This window comes from Syngnathoides biaculeatus, chromosome 7, assembly GCF_019802595.1.
Source record: "Syngnathoides biaculeatus isolate LvHL_M chromosome 7, ASM1980259v1, whole genome shotgun sequence".
NCBI lineage: Eukaryota > Metazoa > Chordata > Actinopteri > Syngnathiformes > Syngnathidae > Syngnathoides > Syngnathoides biaculeatus.
Genome location: NC_084646.1, coordinates 9,321,849 through 9,341,878, shown reverse-complemented (window position 1 = coordinate 9,341,878; position 20,030 = coordinate 9,321,849). Strand labels below are relative to the sequence as shown.

The 20,030-nt window shown below is 46.8% G+C and overlaps 1 protein-coding gene across 2 annotated transcripts in view; it reads left to right on the top strand.

The window, feature by feature from the left end:
• The window catches only part of zgc:92140 (uncharacterized protein LOC447854 homolog), a 31,483-nt gene that overhangs the window by 1,716 nt on the left and 9,737 nt on the right, over positions 1-20,030 (top strand). For both annotated transcript variants that reach the window (XM_061825231.1, XM_061825230.1), the window contains exon 2: positions 14,296-14,440. In XM_061825231.1, coding sequence (XP_061681215.1) covers positions 14,350-14,440 — 91 coding nt within the window. In that variant the 5' untranslated portion in view covers positions 14,296-14,349. The remainder of the gene's footprint in view (positions 1-14,295; positions 14,441-20,030) is intronic.

The following is a 20,030-nucleotide window of genomic DNA, read 5'->3' as shown; positions in this document are numbered from 1 at the left end:
GATGTATTTAAACGCGCAGCGTGTCCATTTGAGCTCTCGAGATATCCCGACCCGATCAACAGCAGATTACAACATCCGCTTGGCGGCTGCGCCCGCCTGCCGCGAACGTGGGCCGGCGTGGCCAGGATGGCGTGTTATGCCCACGTCTGTAAATTTGCCTCCTTATTTATCCCGTCTTTCTGCATCCTCCGCCTGCTTCTCTCTTTCCCTCCCTCCCTCCCTCCCTCCCTCCCTCCCTTTCTCTCTTGCTGACACGGCGTGATCGCGTGCACTCCCCCCCCCCCCCCATCTGCCTGACCTGCCTGCCACCTTTGAGCTGGGGCGTCGAACTCATTTTCATCGCGGGGCGCGTCATAGTTATGTTTTCCCTCAGAGAGTCGTTTATGAACTATATGCATGTGCATAGATCTAGGACCCGATCGATAATGGATTTTTGAGGACAGTTCCATTATTTGGCAAAGTAAAATTAGAAATAACTGATGAATTGGGCTATTCAGTTAAAAAAAAAAAATATATATATATATATCCATCCATTCATTTTCTTAGCCGCTTATCCTCAGAAGGGTCACGGGGAGCGCTGGAGCCTATCTGTCGACGGGCAGGAGGCGGGGTACACCCTGAACTGGTCGCCAGCCAATCGCACGGCACCTCGAGACAAACAGACGCGTTCAGAATCACACCTATGCGCAATTTAGAGTGTCCAATTAATGTTGCATGTTTTTGGGATGTGAGAGGAAACCGGAGTGCTCACCCGGAGAAAAGCCACGCAGGCACGGGGAGAACATGCAAAGTCCACATCGGCGGTGCCGGGATCGAACCCGGGACCTCAGAACCGTGAGGCCAATGACAAAAATGACTTCTTTTTGGGTCCCGTGACGCTAATTACAATCAATATTGCAATGACAGGCGGACATTTGACCGTTTTTCAATATTTTCTTCTCCGGGATTTGTTTTACTTGACAAAATGCCAGATCTTTGTTGTAGCTTTTTTTTGTTTGAATATTTTGATATAATTAGATCTTTGTCTTATCTTGTCGTGTCTGTCTTAATATGTGAAAAACAATACGCCGGATTTTTGCCAGTATGAAAAAGGATAATGTCAACGCTTTAAATTAAGTGGTAATATCATAGAGACATACTTAATCATCTACAGAGGTTCAAAAAGAAGTCTTTTTTTGACAAAGGAAGAAGTACAGATGTTTTCAGTTGTGCGGAGTAAAAATGCAAAAACATAAATCACTTGAATTACTTCCCATCCGTGTTGCTGGAATAAGAATGTAGTAATAAATATAATAAATACAGTTAGAAAATAATTCAACGGCATGTCAACAGTTATAAACAGAAGAATTCATTGCGGCTCCTTCTGGTGTGCGGAAACTGGCCTCTGGGGGCAGTATAACACAGTCATGCAGACACAAACGAAGAAGAGTTTCACATCCAGTGCAAGTAAGCTGGGTTTGTGACCAGCGTTACAGCGGCACTGCTCATTAGCCTTTCTGTGGCATTTTGGGTTGTTTGCGTTAAAGTGGTGGAAAAATTATGCGGTTGCTTTAAACCACGTGTCGTTGTTTTAGGTTTGGATTTTATGTAAACTTCCACCGGTCGTCGCAATAAGTAACTTTTTTTTTGAAGGACGTGACTATTTCCTGCTTGTTTTAAAAATGAGTCGAGTTCTCTTCCACCTCATTTGACACCGCTAAGCTAAGCTAAGTGATGTTATCTGTTAAGATGAACGACGTCACAATGCAGGGGGAGGCCCTGACGCAGCCTGGGCCCACCCGAGCAGTCGGCGAACCCTCGGAAGTCAGCGTAATGTGATCCCGCGAGGTTGCGTCTTCGCTGCCCTTCAGGCGGCCTCACCGCCACACAACAATCAAAAACGGCATTGGGGTCGGCCTAATTAAGGCCGTCGCGCGTCCCGTTGCGGCGCTTCGTTTACGTCACGTGGAATTGTTGTCGCTACGACTCCTGAGTCCACAGTAGGAGGGTTGACAACGTCCTTATCGTTCATCATCCGGCGAAACACAGTAGTCACTAGACCATCGGGTGTGCCATAGGGAATTATTAACCCAAAAAGAAGAAACAGTTCTGCAATTTAGAGGCAATGTGTGCTTGCTTCAAGCTGTTTGACACGCCCACTTGAAGTGTACAGCAAAACCGACATAAAATTCGAGAATTAAATGTTCGACCCAGCTTTAAAATTTTGTCGATTGGAGTTCTGCTACCTTAATGCTAACAAGTAATGCACAACACGATAGACAAGCTAATAGAAATTAGCACATATAGCGGGGTTCCCTGTAGAGCTGATAGGCACAGTGGTATTTTTGTCCTTTCCAGAAAAGTCCCGTCTATCTCGCCGGGTACACAGTCATCTACGAGGGTTGGGAATTTCGAGTAAATTTCTGGAGCAGTTTGATCAATTTAAAATGAGCCCATCTTTAATGCGGTCTCATCAAATTCGACCATTTTGAAACCCGGCTCAAGAAACAAAGCGCTAAAGAGGCTTAATTGCACTCGTCATGATGTCGCTCCCCCATTTCAAAGCATTAAAAGTGGTTGCAACCTGACTGTTCCACCACCCTAATAACTGCCGATGAAGATGAATCAGTATCGACTTGTTTCTAAAATGATAATCCTGCCGTGTTGCGACATGAACCGGGGCGCTCGACCGAGGTGGCGCCTCCCCCTACGGCGGCGCGCTTGCCAATTAACTCCCGGGTTGATTCATTTCCTTCAGATGAGATCATTTTCGATGAATATTAATGGCCGGCTGCGTTCTTTTGTGTTTAGTGTTCGGTCGCCGGCAGTGTTGCGAGTCGGATGGACTGCGAAGGGAAAAGCGGAAACACGCTTGACCTTGTGCCCGTGAGCCGCAATGTTGTCGAGACCAATGAAAACACAAACGCTCATAAATGTACTGTAATATGCCGGAATTTCTGGCCTATACGCCGCGACTTTTTTCACACGCTTTCAACCCCGCGGTTTATCCGGTGATGCGGCTAATTTGTGCATTTTTTTTTCCTAACGGCCGCAAGGGGGCACTCGAGCGGAAACGGTAAGAGTGAGACCGGTGGAATATATGTGCCGAGGATGTGACTTTTACCGGTCCGGCCCTGTTAGCGCTGCGCTAGCGTGTTACTGCCGTGTCGCAGTGATTTTTACAGGTATGTTTTTTTTTAACCGGTCCTATTAGCGTGGCGGCACTAGCGTTAGCATTAGCATAGCAGAATTAGCGCTTTGGCACTAGCGTTATACTCTCTGTGTACCGTCTTTCTTTATAAATATCTCGTGTTTGAACGTGGGTTTCAATGTGAGCACTTGCGGCTTTTACACGGCCGCGGCGTATGTACCAAATGGTATTTCCTTTCCAAATGTAGTCGGTGAGTCTTATAATCAGGTGCGCTGTGTAGGCCGGGAATAAGCCGCTCTCGCTGTGGGCGTGTCCGTTGGCCGCCGCGCTAAAGCTAAAACTAGCGCCACCGCGCTAGCATTAAACTCTCTTTGTACCATCTTTCTTTGTAAATATCTTTCAATGTTGGCGCTTGTGGCTTTTACACAGCTGCGGCTTATGTATGTATGTACCAAATGGTATTTCCTTTACAAATGTACCGGGTGAGGATTATAACCAGGCGTGCTCTGTAGGCCGGGAATTACGCTACACATAAATTACATAAAGTCGGCGCAGTAGTGCACGGGAGGATAATGTTATGCGCAGTCGTAGTCATGATAAAATTGAGAGAATTCAGGCGTAATTTGCAGAAACAACGTCATCATCCCACCATTAAAAATCTGGGTTGGGGTTAATTGAGTTACAAGCTCATTCACCAAACAAATGAAACTCATGAGTCAAGGTACCACTTCACAAAATTCCATTGTGTCTCTCTTTTAACAAACACCAGAGGTTACCACTTCGAACTGAACTCCGACGTGAAAAGATTGAGAAATGGAGCACCCCAGGGAATGCAACTAGGGCCCCTTGCATTTGCTTCAAGAGTAAATCTGTTCCATTTTTGAGAACTACTCGCGACACCAAACATCTTTAAGTTAATTGGTACGTACAGTACTCGCCTTAAATTGATCCACATGTGCGCGTATCGCCTGTGTGGAGTGTCCTTTACGCAGCGCGGGGCGTTCGTGAATTTAGTTCCCGGGCCTTCGGTGGGGACTTTATCCACTTCTTTACCACCACTGCGATCAAGTCCCAAAAACGCAATACAACCGCATGCAGCGCAACCGCGCAATCTGCCGCAGTTCACGGTCAATCTTTATGAAATGTAAAGGATGAAAAGACAGCTTTAACGCCAGACGAGCAAGGCCCGTGTGTAATAGACGTGTCGTAGACGTGTATTTAAACGCAACTCGTTTTTACAGGCCTGTAGTGAAAACACAGGCAAGCTGCCAGACTGTGTGTGTGTGTGGTGTGTGTGTGTTGTGTGTGTAACAACTCGACAATCTTCTGCAGCGCATGCCACAACTATGCAACAAGTCCCATGCTGTCAATCAGCGTTCGGCGTGTCACGCTCGAAAACAGAAGACCTCCTGTCTTCGCGGAGAGCCCCGCCCCCTCCGCTCGCCCGCTAAATCCCGGAGCGCTTGTCGCGTTGCTTGCGACAATGACACGACGACACGGGGGAGCTGCGGTGTGAGCCTTAAAAAAATCTGGGGGGAAAGTACCAAAGTAGCAGTCAAAATACTTGCATTAAAAAAAAAAAAAATGGCAGATAAAAGCAGAAGTGCTAATTCTTTAGCATTATCGTGCTAAAAAAAAAAAAAGTCATTTTAAGGTACTTTACTCACGTACTGCCAGGCTTTTTCCACAGCGGAGTTCCCCATGTTACCAAGCAAACACGTCAGTGGCTTTTTTTCGTGACGCTCATCATTCATGAAATAAACATGTCATCTTTTCCCACAATTGCGACACACACTTTCAACGAACTAACTGTAACAAAGACTCAACTGCTCACTCTTTTGGAGTGTGAGGTGCCCAAATTTTGTCCAGACTTCCAACGTATTTGCGTTTCTCTCACTAATATTACCGTAATTTCCGACCTACGGAGCGCACCGTATTATAAAGCTCAGCCAGTACATTCGTAAAGGAAATACCGTTTGGTACGTACATAAGCCGCACCCGTGTAAAAGGCGCGAGTGCCCACATTGAAACACGAGATATTTACAAAGAAAGACGCTACGCAGAAAGAGTTTTCAAAGTTTTAATAGGTTATCTTAACATAGCAACAACACGATAGCACAAATAGGGCTGGTTAAAAAAAAACATACCGGTAAAAAAAGAAAAACAGCCCCGGCAGCTACACAGTAGCACAGCGCTAACAGAGCCGCTTAAAAAAAAACATACCTAAATCACTGAGATGTGGCAGAAACACGCTAGTGTGGTGCTAACACTAGCCCGACGCTAACAGGGTCGGTTAAAAAAAACATACAGGTAAAAAAAAAAAAAAAAAAACCAGCCACGCCAGCTACACAGTAGCAACACGGTAGCACAGCGCTAAAAGAACCACTTAAAAAAAACATACCTAAATCACTGAGATGCGGCAGAAACACACTAGCGTGGTGCTAACAAAGCCAGTTAAAAAAACATACTGGTAAAAAAAACAGCCACGGCAGCTACACAGTAGCAACACGGTAGCACAGCTCTAACAGAACCACTTGAAAAAAAACATACCTAGATCACTGAGATACGGCAGAAACACGCTAGCGTGGTGCTAACGCTAGCCTGACGCTAACAGGTCCGGTTAAAAAAAAAACATACCGGTAAAAAAAAGACAAAAAACAGCCACGGCAGCTAGCACTAACAAAGCCGGTTTAAAAAAACAAAAAAAAAACATACCTAAATCACTGAGATGCGGCAGTAACACAGCAGAAACATGCTAGCGTGGTGCTCATGCTAGCGTGGTGCTAATGCTAGCGCAGCATTAACAGGTCCGGTTAAAAAAAGCTTACCGGTAAAAATCATTAAGACAACGCGACAGTAACACAGCAGCCACATGCTAGCGCAGCGCTAACAGGGCCGGTAAAAGTCACTTCCTCTGCACATATATTCCATCAGTCTCACATTTACCTTTTCCGCTCGAGTGCCCCCTTGCGGCCGTTAGAAAAAATGCACAAGTTAGCCGCATCACCGCATAAGTCGCAGGGTTGGAAGCGTGTGAAAAAAGTTGCGGCATATAGGCCGGAAATTACGGTAACAATAATAATAATAAGTCTGTGCTGATCTCTAATCAGAATCCAAATTCTGTTCGTTATCGCAGTGGCTTGCGAACCCGAATTTCACAGACAAGCCACGCGAAACCTTCTTCTTCGAAAAACTTACTTGACAAAAGTTTTTGTTGGTGGCCGTCAACGGCAGGAATTTGCGCGGTGAATCAAAATGTATCATCTTTTCACATGATTTCAAGATGCCGGCCATCAGCAAAGTGGTCAGCGATCACATCTTATTAGTGGAGAAATCGGTCAGTAGAAGTTAGCAAGGGTATTTTGACCCCCCCCCCCCACCAAAAAAAAAAGTAGAAAGTATATATTTTCAAATGTTGGGCATAAAAGTGAAAAGTCATCAGAAAAATAAGTGAAGTACAAATGTGTGGAAAGCCTACTCGAGTACAGTAATAAAGTATTTGTTACTTCCCACCGCTTGCCGTCGAGCTCGGTTTGTGTGTCGAGGGGGTTTTGGCGAGCTACCGGGCTTGTCAGTCTGATGCAGGTCTTAAAGTGGGACCAGAGGTGTGCTGCCTGGTTTGAGTAAATATTATGGTCTGCTTGTGAGGGAGGGAGGGAGGGAGGGAGAGATCCATTTTCTTTGCCGCTTATCCTCACCAGGGTGGTGTTGAGTGGCGCAGCCTATCCCAGCTGTCAACGGGCAGGAGGCAGGGTGCATCCTAACTGGTCGCCAGCCAATCGCAGGGCACACGGAGACAAACAGTCGCCCTCACAATCACACCTAGGGACAATTTAGAGTGTCCAATTAATGTCGCATGTTTTTGGGATATGGGAGGAAACCGGAGTGCACGGGGAGAACATGCAAAGTCCACACAGGCGGGGTCCGGGATCGAACCCAGAAGCTCAGAACTGTGAGGCCAAATGCTTTCCAGCTGAACCACCGTGCTGCGCAATGTCAAAAAAGTTATTGTTGTATTCAAAGTCAAATGTTTTTGCTTTCCGTTCATCCATTTTTGGCTTGTATTTCACATAGTTATGATATTCATGCATCCATCCATCTTCTCGGTTTTTGCGACCCCCCCCCGCTGTCATTTTACGGTTTCCGACCCTCTCCCGAAAGCGCGCGGCGAGGTGTCACTTCCCGACGCCGAAGCGGGCGAGGTGAAGTGCCCGAGCCGGTGCGGCCTTCCCCCAGCCGCTTCCTGCCCCGTCTTCCTCGTCCTCGTGGGCTCGGCTCGTTTTTTTTTTTTTTTTTTGTTCGGGGTCGGCGTCCGCTCGCCTCTGGCGTCTGCGGAACCTCGCGGCTCGCGGCCAGCGCTCCCGTTTGTTTACCTCTTTATGCAACTGCGCGCCGGCCGCCTCCAAACTGACATTGAAAGGGAGGCCTGTTCGCAGCAGCCACGTTCGGTCGCCACCCAACGTCCACGTCGGCAGGGCGAGCCGCGGGGTTCTCGTTAGCTTCCGTGTTGGAAGAGTGACTTTTTGGCCGAGGGTGTTTTTTTTTTTTTTTTTTTTTTTTTTCCTCCCCAACTTGTCGTTTTAAAAGCTCACTGGCGGGCTCCCGTTCTGGCATTCTGGAACCCGCGTGATGACATCATGACTAATAAGTAAGGCCTCTAAACTGCACAGTGTGATTATGGGGAACATCTGGAGCTGCGTTTAACGTTAAATTATGATTATGTGAAAGCGGCGTGTGTGTGACACGGACACTGGTGGCAAAAGTGCGCTAGTGCGCCATTCGTGTTCGCGTGAGATTATGAAAGTGCGTGCTGGTGATAAATAGTCACAGGAAACGTGTATCTAGCATCAAAAAAGTAGCAGCGATAGCAATACGAAGCTAGCATTGGCGCTTTAAACAAGCCGACGTTAGCTATGAATGCTACGTCGCGAGCGTGATTTGAGTATAACGCTGAATGTTAATGGTTTGAATTTGTATTTTTGGGGGGCAATGTGCAATCGGTTATTAATTAAAAACTGGTGATAAATTTACCCGCCAAAAAATTGCCTTTTTTGTTAGGCTGTCGCAAAATGCGACACATTCACCGGCAACTGCAAAAAAACAAAACAAAACGATTAATATCCTGGCTTTTTGTTTTATCATACTATATTTGTAATAATCTCCGCCGTCTCTGTTTTTTGTCCTCATAAGAATCCAGGATCTCAATCAAAATTGTTGATTTCTTTTTCCATCTTTTTTACATCATGTTGTCATCTGCAGAGGCTTGGGGGAAAAAAGGCCAACGGGCCTTTCCGATGGCGATCTTAAGCTCCGCCCCCTTAGCCATGTCCCACGAGCTTCCAAAATGGCGACCGAACAGAACATGTTTTAAGTGGATTCTCTATCGCGTATTCCAGATGATATTGCGGTATGTTTTTTTTGCCAAATGCGTCAGACTTGCCCAAGAGAGTCCCCACAAAGAGGTCTCAACTATTTCACGCGAGGATTTGTACATGGAATTGAGATTTTTGGACGGAGCGGGACGCAACGTCAGAGTTACAGCGAAACGTTGGCGAGCGGTGCAAAAAAAGTTTGACGCCTCACAAACTTTATATTGAAATCCAACGGGATAAAATAGTGGAATGGTACAGCGCGTGTAAAGCAGCGTGAGTACTTTTTACTTGGAAATATCACGAGTAATATCTTTGTAGTGTTTAGAAGTGAGCGGGTGGATTCATTTGACTTGATGTCTTAAAAGTCCGATGTGATAAAAATTGGCAAACAGACATTTCTCCAGCATGACGTGGCGCATTTACGTATCGCTAACCCGACTCTTCGGCATAAAACGAACGATACGCTAGCAAAGTGAACGTTGTTCTCCTGCAATGTATAAAGCGCTGATAACAATTCAATCAAACTCAGAGAAGATACTTCTCGCTCACTTACATTTGAACATACAGCCTCTTCTTTGTCGATATTGTCCGCATATAGTTGTACGCGCGCTCTTCCGCGAGCCTTAATCCATCGTAGACACTTCGTCAACTGTGTTTTAGGCTTTGGAAAATGACTCAAGCGGGCCCCTTGTAACCTAGCAGGATAGCTTTCATCAGAATTGCACGTTCCCCAAGCGCATCTGAGGACCATTTTCTTCGTAACATGAACTTTTCCAAGCGCCCGCTACTGACAACCAGCATTGCTTGTGGGACAACATGGCGAGAGGGGCGTGTCAAGCCAATGCGGCGATCTGATTGGCTGTTATTGTACGAGTGATTGACATCATATCTGGGTTTAAATGTAAGGTCATAGCATAAAGCGAAGTCCATCTACATTGAAGAACACGTTAGTAAAGTACAGTAACAAAGTATTTGTACATTGTCACCCGCACTGAGTGCAGAAGCTCGTTGTCAGGGTTTTAGCTGACTCAGCTCGTCCTATTGACACACATCAAGCGGGTCCAACTGTCCTGCGGTTTAAATCGACTCTTGAGGAGCCCCCTCCCCACCCCACCCGCCCCCGATGCGCGATCCGCTTTTGACACCGAGTTCAACTCTAGCAACAGTCGATCCGCTGATGTCGCACTAGAGGCAAATACGATAGTGCATTATTATTATCAATGACCGGCGCTAGAAAATGGTTTGACCCAGCACCCATCTGACTCTTAAAAGTCTTTCAAGCATGGGGGAGGGCTAAAACTTGTGGTCTTTCTATAATATCACACATTTTCATGTGTTGGACCTGGGTCTGGGATGATCCACTTTAGCAAGAACTTTTGGGGGGGAAAAAAAACTTGTGTGCTTTCTGCATTGCAAAATAAAGTTGGTACGACCTCACAAATGTTGGGACCGAAACGTTCACGTCTTGCAGAAAGTTCCTCCCAGAAAAATGGAAGCCGCATATTTTCCTACATTTGGGCTCCCCGTAGGTGTAATGACTACGTGTCGAGATATTTTTTTCCCATATGGGGTGTTATTATTTTTGTATTAATGGCTTCTCGGTAAATGACCGTGTGAGCTCCGAGGACGGGAGTCACGCCGCTCGGATGAATAGTGAGCGCGATTCTGCAATTTCTCAACTTCTGTTCTGACTTGGCGTCGACGGGTGACTTCGCGAAACTGCCGACAAGTCTTGCCTTGTTATCATAGATAATATAGATGATGATATAATAGATAATGTGACATTTGTTTTGGTTTTCTAACCTCTGTAAGAAATTATCATGGCGGGAGCGCTGATGAAGATTATTACATTTGATTCAAATGTATGAATGGGAGAATCGGTGACATTATTGACCATATGGAGAGTGGTTTGGGACTGATATTTAAAAAAAAAAAAAAAGTTAGCGTAATTTTCAGCAAATATGCGGTGATGCGGCTAATTTGTGCATTTTTTTTTCTAACGGCCGCAAGGGGGCACTCGAGCGGAAAAGGTAAGAGTGAGACCAGTGGAATATATGTGGCGAGGAAGTGACTTTTACCGGTATGTTTTTTTTAAATCAGCCCTGTTTGCGCCGCACTCGCGTTAGTGCCGGGCTAGCGTGTAGCTGCTGTGTTACTGCCGCGACTCAGTGATTTAGGTATGGTTTTTTTTTTTTTTTTTTTTTTTTTTTTTTTTTTGCCGGTCCTGTTAGTGCTGCGCTAGCGTGTTGCGACAGTGTTTTTGCTGCGGCTGTTTTTTTTTTTTTACCGGTATGTTTTTTTTTTTGTTTTTTTTTTTAAATAGTCCTGTGCGTGCTACCGTGTTGTTGCTATGTTGAGCTAAGGTATTAAAACTGTGCTAGCGTGTTACTGCCGTGTCTCAGTGATTTTAGTGTTTTAGTGTACGTTTGTTTTTTTTTTTCCAACCGGCCCTGTTGGCGCGGCGTTAGCGTTTTGGTTAGTGTGGCGGCGCTAACGTTAAACTGTCTGCGTACCGTCTTTCTTTGTAAATACCTCTTGTTTGAATCTGGGTTTTAACGTGGGCACTTGCCGGCTTTTACACAGGTGCGGCGTATGTATGTACCAAATGGTATTTCCTTTACAAATGTACTGGGTGAGGCTTACAATCAGGTGCGATCTGTAGGCTGGAAATTAAGGTAACTAACCCAAGTACAGATGCTAAGTGCAAAGCGACTTGACTGTCTTGAAATTGACTGGGAACTCGGCTTGATTTGTTTCCCGGCATGTTTACACGCGCTTGAAACTGGACGTCTGACTTGCACTTTGGAGCTTCCTCCGCCCCTGCGTCTCGGTAATCGCCGGCCCGTTGCTCCTCCCCCGCGCGCCACCCGAATTAGAGCGGTCTGGCTCGCAGATTCACGCGGCCTAGTATTATCCCCCGCTCACAAACAAAAGCGCCCGACTATTTTTAGCGCGCCGCAACTCACAAATTGATGTTTCAATATGCGCAAATGAGAGGCCTTCAATCGGGCGCCGCCTCGGCCCGGCCCGCGTTTTGCGGGCTGTTTTCCAATAATCCGGGGACATTCTCTCTGCTCTTTACGCCGATTAGACTTTTGCACTCTCGCTTTATGAAGCACTTAACGACGGGTGTGGGACGTAAACAAGAACAAATGTTTTGCTTCTCTGCATGAATATATTTTCAGATACCTGTACGTTTTGTTTTCTCTTTCAATTTGGAAGTAGTCACTGTACTTCCTTTGATTTCTTGGAAATTTCAGTAGTTTTATAGCAATAAGTGGTACTATTTAACTGTTCCCTACTGTGTTAAATCATTTATTTATGATTATTGTGACCCCCCCCCAAAAAAACATTTACAACATTAGTGTAGTCACATAGATGGATTTTTAAAAATATGGATAAAAACATGTCATTTAAAGGTCAAGTGTCATGCCAATAAACATTCTAAAATATATATTGTAATAAAAAATACATATATTGTTATTCACTTCATTGTCAAAAGGAAAAACTAATTATTAGCGTGTCATCCATGCGCAAAGTTGCGAGTGGTCGCCATATTGCCGGCATCGTCACACCGGAACGTTCGCCATTGAAAACACGCCGTGGCGCCGACTACGGTACACGGAAGCTCTTTTCGAAGAAGAGAACATCTCACAATCGAGTGAAGTGACCGGAAAAGTGAAACTATCGTTTCGAACCATATTTAGATGATATGCGGATCACTTCTAACTAACAACAGACTCCCAGAGAGTATGTATGAGCCAGCCCGACTGAAGCCGTCCGCCGCGAACACAATCGAGTGAAAGGACCGGGGAAATATTATCCTATCCTTTCTTTTCGTTTCGAGCCATATTTAGATGATACGCGGATCACTTCTAACTAACAACAGACACCCAGACAATATGTATGAGCCAGCCCGGCCGAAGCTTTGCCCCTCGTCCGAAGCCGTGCTCGGCAGCGACGGGTACATCGACGCATTTAACACCCCTGATTTAAGTGCGCAGATCTTTTATTACATTCTGAGAGGATTATGCCCCCCCCCCCCAAAAACTATTATTTTTGTTAGTAACTGTATACACACATGCCTGTCATTTGGAACCCACGAAGCTCTCGTCCTTTGCACCCACGCAATCCATTTTTCACGACGAACCGGGTCTTTTTGAAAAGTATGAAGAATTAATCCATCCTCACGAGTGTTCGAACAATATCCAGCAATAGAACGAGCCGGCATTTTGGCTAACACGAAGGAACAAAGAGCTACCGTCCCGCAGGTAAAACTAATAGAAACATACAAGCCGGCCTGAGTGCGCTTCTGCCTTGTACGTCACTTCCTGCTTCTTGTCAAAAACAAATCCCTTGAGAGAATCTTCGTAGCGGGAGTTACAAATAGCCATACTCGTCAAAATCACGTTTTTGTGGTTAAAAAAAAAAACGGACGGGTCCAAACTGGCTGCCGTTTTTTTCATTCATAACATAACTAAAAATCATGCATTTCATGACAGTGGACCTTTAAGTTAAGCCAGACAATTTCTTACTTCAGACTGGTAGCCTAGAATTCGCTCTGGGTTTCAAAAAAAGTTGGAGATCCCTGCTTCATGGTTCACATCTTCTGGCGAGTACTAATATGACTATGACGTGGCTTATTTAGGATCAGGTGTGTGTGTTGAAGCGTGTCGTGCAAGTCCAGCCTGACTGTTATTTCTGAAGCAGGTTTCAATCAGCTGAAACAATGTTGCATGCGACTCCGGTTAAGCGTCCTATTGTCTGGTAAAACAAAGATCCAGTGGGCACACCCTGCACACACCTGCCAACGCCTGCCGTGTGCATGCTATTAGCGGGCGGTTGCCTGCTGCAAACACACACACACACACACACACACCTGGAGGTGCGCAGTCTTCGCGTTCACTTCGAACTCCCTTTTGCTACGCTGGCCTTGTTTTTCCATCTCAACGTGTCCCCGTGCACTTTGCACCCATCTATACATTCAGATTGGCTAATTCTCAGTCTGTGTGCGTATCTATGTGTGTGAACTCGGTGTTTATGTATTATTACATGATCCATAAAAAAAATACTTTTTGTGTTATGATACATGTTGGGAAAAGCCTACTAGAACATTTGAACTTTATTTAATCCTGATCAGAGGCACGATAAATAGTGGTTGCTCTGCGCAGTGTGAATGTTGCTGGTTAATTGTGGGGTGTGCACACTTATGCAACCACATCATCCCACTTTTTTTTTTTCTTATGCATTAAGATTTTTTTTTTTGTTTTTTCAAAAATGAGTTTAAGGGGGGCACAGGGGATCAGCTGGAAAGCGTTGGCCTCACGGTTCTGAGGTCCCGGCTTCAATCCCAGACCCGCCTGTGTGGAGTTTGCATGTCCCCCCCCCGTGCCTGCGTGGGTTTTTTCCGGGTGGGCACTCCGGTTTCCTCCCACATTCCAAAAACATGCAACATTAATTTGACACTCTAAATTGCCCCTAGGTGTGATTGTTAGTGCGGCTGTTTGTCTCGATGTGCCCTGCGATTGGCTGGCGACCAGTTCAGGGTGTACCCCGCCCGCCTCCTGCCCGTTGACCGCTGGGATAGGCTCCAGCACTCCCCGCAAGAAAATGGATGGATAGATGTCTTAAAAATGTTCTTTTAATCTGGCAAAAGTGTTCAAATATGACTTAGCCAAAAACGCTATTAGGCTTGCGACAAGCGCAAGTCATCATCGGTCGGGTTCCGGAACCCCAACCGAGCCGAAGTGCGGCACAAAATCCAAACGTCTCCTTGTGGTCGTCGTTGCGCAGGTGAGAGTGCGATGAGGAGAGCGTTCCCGGCGTGAGGAGGAGGAGGAGGAGGCCATGGGCTGCACCTCGGCCAAGCAGGTGTCGGCCGTGCCCAACGAAGACGACGGACGGGGGAAGGCCTACAGCAACGGGGACGTCTTCGCTGGTCAGTTTTGCGTGCACGTCCAGACTCTCTCTCACACATACCGTGACACTCTCCCACGCTAGCAAAGACGCACTCGAAGTCTCCTGCACAAAAACGCCCTCGTACGGGGGGGGCGTCCCTACGCTGGATGGGTTTTTTTTTGGGGGGGGAGAAGTACAAAAACATTGAAGATGGGTTTTTGGAGCGGTAACCAGACCACATACAGCAAAAGAATTTTGCCGTATAATCCCCGCGTGCCGTGCGAATGGGCGCCCCCTAGTGGCCGGGAGTTGCGTGACAGAAACGGGAACTTGTTAGGAATGTGAATTTTAGACATTGAATTTTTGGACATGGGACCACGCAGTGACAACAAAAACTGACAGCTGAGCTTTTGCAACTGATTCGGCGAGTTCTGATGGCGTGTTTGGTCCTCGTTCTTGAGGAATCTCACCGACTGTCAATCGCAAATCCGACGCCGCCGCCGCTGCTGATAGATTGGATGAATTTGGTGAACTTCTGCATGAGCACAAAACAAGATGATGCCTTCCACCATAGTACTTTTGTTGACCAACAACTCATTTACCCAAGTACAAAATTAGCAAATAGTCGAGATTTTTTTTTTTCTGGACGTGTGTAGAAGAAGACAATTAAATTCGCAGATGCGAGACGCCGGCAAAAATCGAAAATGTAATTGCAAACTTGAAAAGTGTAATTCATCCATCCATCTCTTTTCAACAGCGCTTATCCTAGTTAGTGTTGAGTGCTGGAGCCCGTCCCAGCTGACTCCCGGGCAAAAAGGCGGACTACACCCTGAACTGGTCGCCACTCAGTCGCAGGGCACATATAGACATGGACAGCCGTTCGTCCTCATATTCATATTCACACCACCGCTGATGAGGTACTGAACCCACGCTCCCTGCGCCAAAATCGGGCGAGAGTACCACTACGCCACAGGTGTCAAAGTCAAGGCCCGGGGGCCAGATACGGCCCGTCGCATTATTTCATGTGGCCCGCGGAGGCAAATCATGTGTATCAACTTCCGTGATTTTTGCACCAAAATTTCCCATTGTCACATCCTAAATGATAATATTGAGATATTACGAGCACTTTTGTGTTGCCAAACATCAACAATAGTCGAAAAACCCATTCCCTTGATCTATGCTTCCCAAACTACTCCACGTGTAAATATGATTAGGCAGTCAGAGACATTTATGATTTCATAGACAGAACGGCCCTTTTGGGGAAACGGTAACTACAATGTGGCCCGCGACAAAAACGAGTTTGACACCCCTGCACTACAACATAGGTGACTGAAATTCAAATTTATTATACATATTTGGGAAGCGTTGGCCTCACAGTTTTGAGGTCCCGGGTTCAATCCCGGCCCCCCACTCTTTGTTTACACGTTCTCCCCGTTCCTGCGTGGGTTTCCTCCCACATTCCCCCAAAAAACACTCTAAAATTGCCCCAAGGTGTGATTGCGAGTGCGTGTGCTTGTCTCCATATGCCCTGTGATTGGCTGGCGACCAGTTCAGGGTGTACCCCGCCTCCTGCCCGTTGACAGCTGGGATAGGCTCCAGCGCTCCCCACGACACTTGTGAGGATAAGCGGCAAAAAAAATTGATAATTTGAACACCGTAGTCCCACCAATGGCGGGTGGTGGGAATTCAATCATTCACCGCCACCAACGTTTATCTACAGTGACTGTTTTTCACGCTCTAAAATTGCCCCTAGGTGTGATTGTGAGTGCAGCTATTTGTCTCTATGTGCCCTACGATTGGCTGGCAACCAGTTCGTGGGTGTGGCCGTTGACAGCTGGGAGAGGCGCCGGTACTCCCGGCGACCCTCGTGAGGATAAGCGGCGAAGAAAATGGATGGCTGGATAGTACTCGGTGTCACTAAGTTCTCAAACGTATGTATTTGTCCATGCGGGTGGTCCGAAAAAGTGTGCGTATTTGCGTTTGTGTCCATATTTATCACGGCTGGGTGGTCGACAGATAGCGAGTCGGGCTTTGCCATCTCTGAACGTGATATTGATGTGATGCCGTCAGATGGCATCACCGCAGCCCTCCCTCCTCCTCGTCCTCTTCGCGTTCTCTCACGCAATAACCGGAAATGGCCGAGCTCCGCTAGAAAAAAGCGGCCAACGCTCTTGATGGTGTCGCCAAGCGTTGCCACGGTAATCGCAGGAGATCGGAGCGGCGACGGCGATCGCGCACCCTCGCGAGTTCGGCGGCGTGGAGACGACGCGTCATGCGATTGGCCTCGAGGTCCGTCTGCTCTTCTGACGCCGGTTGTTTTTCCACACGAGCGCCTTTTGAGAGCCCCAATTTTTAGTTTTTATAATTGAGAAAAAAAAATTGTTGCGCAGCGCAAAGCAAAAAGTCGACCAGGCGACCGCTCGTAACTGAAAACTTGAAAGTTGGCTGAAGTGGTATAACCTGAATGAGAAAAATTTGGGGTCGTTCCCGAGAGTCTTTGTTCTACTTACGCACTTCCCTGTGCATTTTTTTTTATGTATTTATTTTTTAAATCAAGTAATCTGCAAGCCACTTATTTTGAAAGGTAATTTTGTCAGCTGCGCTCAAAATTATATTAGTTTTCGATCATAATTTGTGTTCTATTTGCCGTTTTGACTTTTTTTTGTTCAATTCTTTGGTTTTATAACTTGACTCTATGTATTTTTTTTTTTTTTTTTATATTTTAGGTCGAATTCCGTTTCAGTTGCCACTGTAGTGTGGGGTTGGTTGAATTATAGTCTCTGCTCTTCGGTGAACGTGCCAGGAGCAATTTTACGCGTTTTTTTTTTTTTTTGCATTTAATGTGCGTGAAAATAAGCGCGTGAAATGACCCACTTAGACGGATCACTCGTCTTCATCGCGACGCGGGGATGTGACCGTTTCTTTGATCGCATGTCGAGAAATGTTGAATTTATTCGGGTGGTGGGATCTGACTGACAAAAAAAAAAAATGCTTGGAATATGCGTCAAGTCAAGAAAAATTTTAATTTTTGAAGAATCCATTTAGCAAGAAAAATGAAGACTTGTTTTTTTTTGGCGGGCCACAAACAAACCAGATCATAAATCGCGGACTGCGGGTGGACCTTTAGTGAATGTTTCTCTGATCGGCGTCGCGACGAGACGTCCCCCCGAAAATGGGGGCTTCTCAAAATAGGTGCTCCCTTTCATCCCCCCGCTTTTCTTCCGCGACAGCCTTCCTCCCTCGATCCCGCGGCGAGCCCCGCCTGGCGTTGGCGTGACCGACGTCACTCCTCTTCGTCTCGTTTCTTTTCCCGCACGCTTTTGATGAGCAATTTTTGATATCCGCTCCCCATCGAAAACGAAACAAAACCTGATGCAATTGCGCTTGAGCGGCGTGAGCTGGGTCGCGTTGACATTTGGGTGGGTAAACAAGCGCTTTGACCCCCCCCCCCAAAAAAAAAAGTCATTTTGATGTAATTATGTAAATCCCCCGATTGATGAAAATCTGCCACATATCTGGAAAGGTCCAAGGTCCAAAATAATCACTTTTTAGTTTTGGTGTTTTTTTTCAGTCATAATGCAACATTAAGATGGTTTGCCATTCCCCAATGAACCCCTTAGAACAACAAGGGAGGACAAGACTTATTTTTGTGCTTGCATTTCCTGTTTGCAGGTTACAATACTGATGAGGGCAACTTTTATTCTGAAAAACTGAAAAAAACCAATGTTTTTGCGGAGGGTGGAACGGATTCATTGCATTTCTTTTTGGTTCAATGGGGAAAGGTGATTTGACATGATTTCAAGTTTGTATCGCAAGGCACCAATGTCATTTCCATCCATCCATCCATTTTCTTAGCCGCTTATCCTCACAAGGGTCATGTGGAGTGCCGGAGCCTATCCTAGCTGTCATCGGGCAGGAGAAACAAATAGCCGCACTCACAATTACACCTCGGGGCAATTTAGAGTGTCTAATTAATGTTGCGGCGGGACGGTGGTTCAGCTGGTAAAGCGTTGGCCTCACAGTTCTGAGGACCCGGGTTCAATCCCGAACCCCGCCTGTTTGGAGTTTGCACGTTCTCCCCGTGGCTGCGTGGGTTTTCTCCAGGCACTCCGGTTTCCTCCCACATCCCCAAAACATGCAACATTAATTGGATACTCTAAATTGCCCGTAGGTGTGATCGTGAGTGCGGCTGTTTGTCTCTATGTGCCCGGCGATTGGCTGGCAACCAGTTCAAGGTGTACCCCGCCTCTTGCCCATTGACAGCTGGGATAGGCTCCAGCATGCACCGCAACCCTTGTGAGGATAAGATGGATGGATGGATGGATGGATGGATAATTAATGTTGCATGTTTTGGGGATGTGGGAGGAAACCGGAGTGCCCACCTGGAGAAAACATGCAAACTCCACACAGGCATATCCGGGATTGAAACCGGGACCTCAGAACTGTGAGGCCAACACTTTTCCAGATGATCCACCATGCCGCCCAATGTCATTTCACCAAAATTCCACTAGCTTAAATGCCTAACGTAGACTAGCACGGATGTAACAGTCGTTGTTTATGTCCCCAAACGAGCATCTTACCGTACTTCACGCCGCCTGCTCATCTGCATCCTCCCCAGGCTGCTGAATATTAAGCGTGACATTTAACGCGGCTTATCTTCGTTTTAAAACGCGCGGCCGGTAAACAGCTTCCGAGACCTTCGCCGCGGCGACACACTGTTGCACGCCCGGCCGAGGCCCGCGCGGCGTTATCGCGCGGGCGGGCGTGCGTACGTGAGCGTCGGCGTGCTGAGACACGAGACGCCGCGCTGGTTTACATTCCTCGCACAAACAGCAGCAAGCGCCCGCCACCCCTCCTTCCTCTACTTTTTTTTTTTTCTTTTAATCTGGGGCCAGCTTTCCACTTAATTTGTCGCCGGCTCCAACCATCATCCGACATTTGAGGTCGGCCGCAGCGATGACGCACGCAAAAAGGTGACGGACAAGCGTGACACGAAGCGCACGCCAATCCGTCCCCCGCCCCCCTCCCTCGCTCGCGTTCGGCCCGGGTGCAAAGTTGCACAGATGGGGCGGATAAACGCTGCTGATGCCCTGCGGGGGCAAAAGGCGCAGTGTGAAAACTGATACAGGCGGAGTGCACGTACATCGCATCCGGTGGGGGTCAAATGCGTGTCGGGCCGCCTAAACGCTATCGCTAATCTATTCCCAACGCTCCGTTTTCTTCATTTCGGAGTGTTTCTCTTGGCTGTGTTGCTTCCAGTACGTCTTGTGCATGTTAGCCATATTTTCTCCAATCAGATTTCATCTTTGTGTCGCCATGCTAGTCTAATCTCCACGGGGCCTTCAGAATCGGTACTGACGGCCCATGTAACTCATATTCTATTAGTAAAGCATTGTTCCGTCCTCTGATTGGTCTGTCGAAGCAAACGACGTTCATTAATATACGTACGTACGTTGGTACGTACAGACGCCACAGCCGTGTAAAAGCCGCAAGGGCCCACGTCGAAACCAGATATTTAGACGTTACCCAGTTTAACGCTTGCGCCGCCGCGCTAACGCTAGCGCCACGCTAACAGGGCCGGTTAAAAAAAAAAAACATACCGGTCTAAGTCACTGAGACACGGCAGTAAC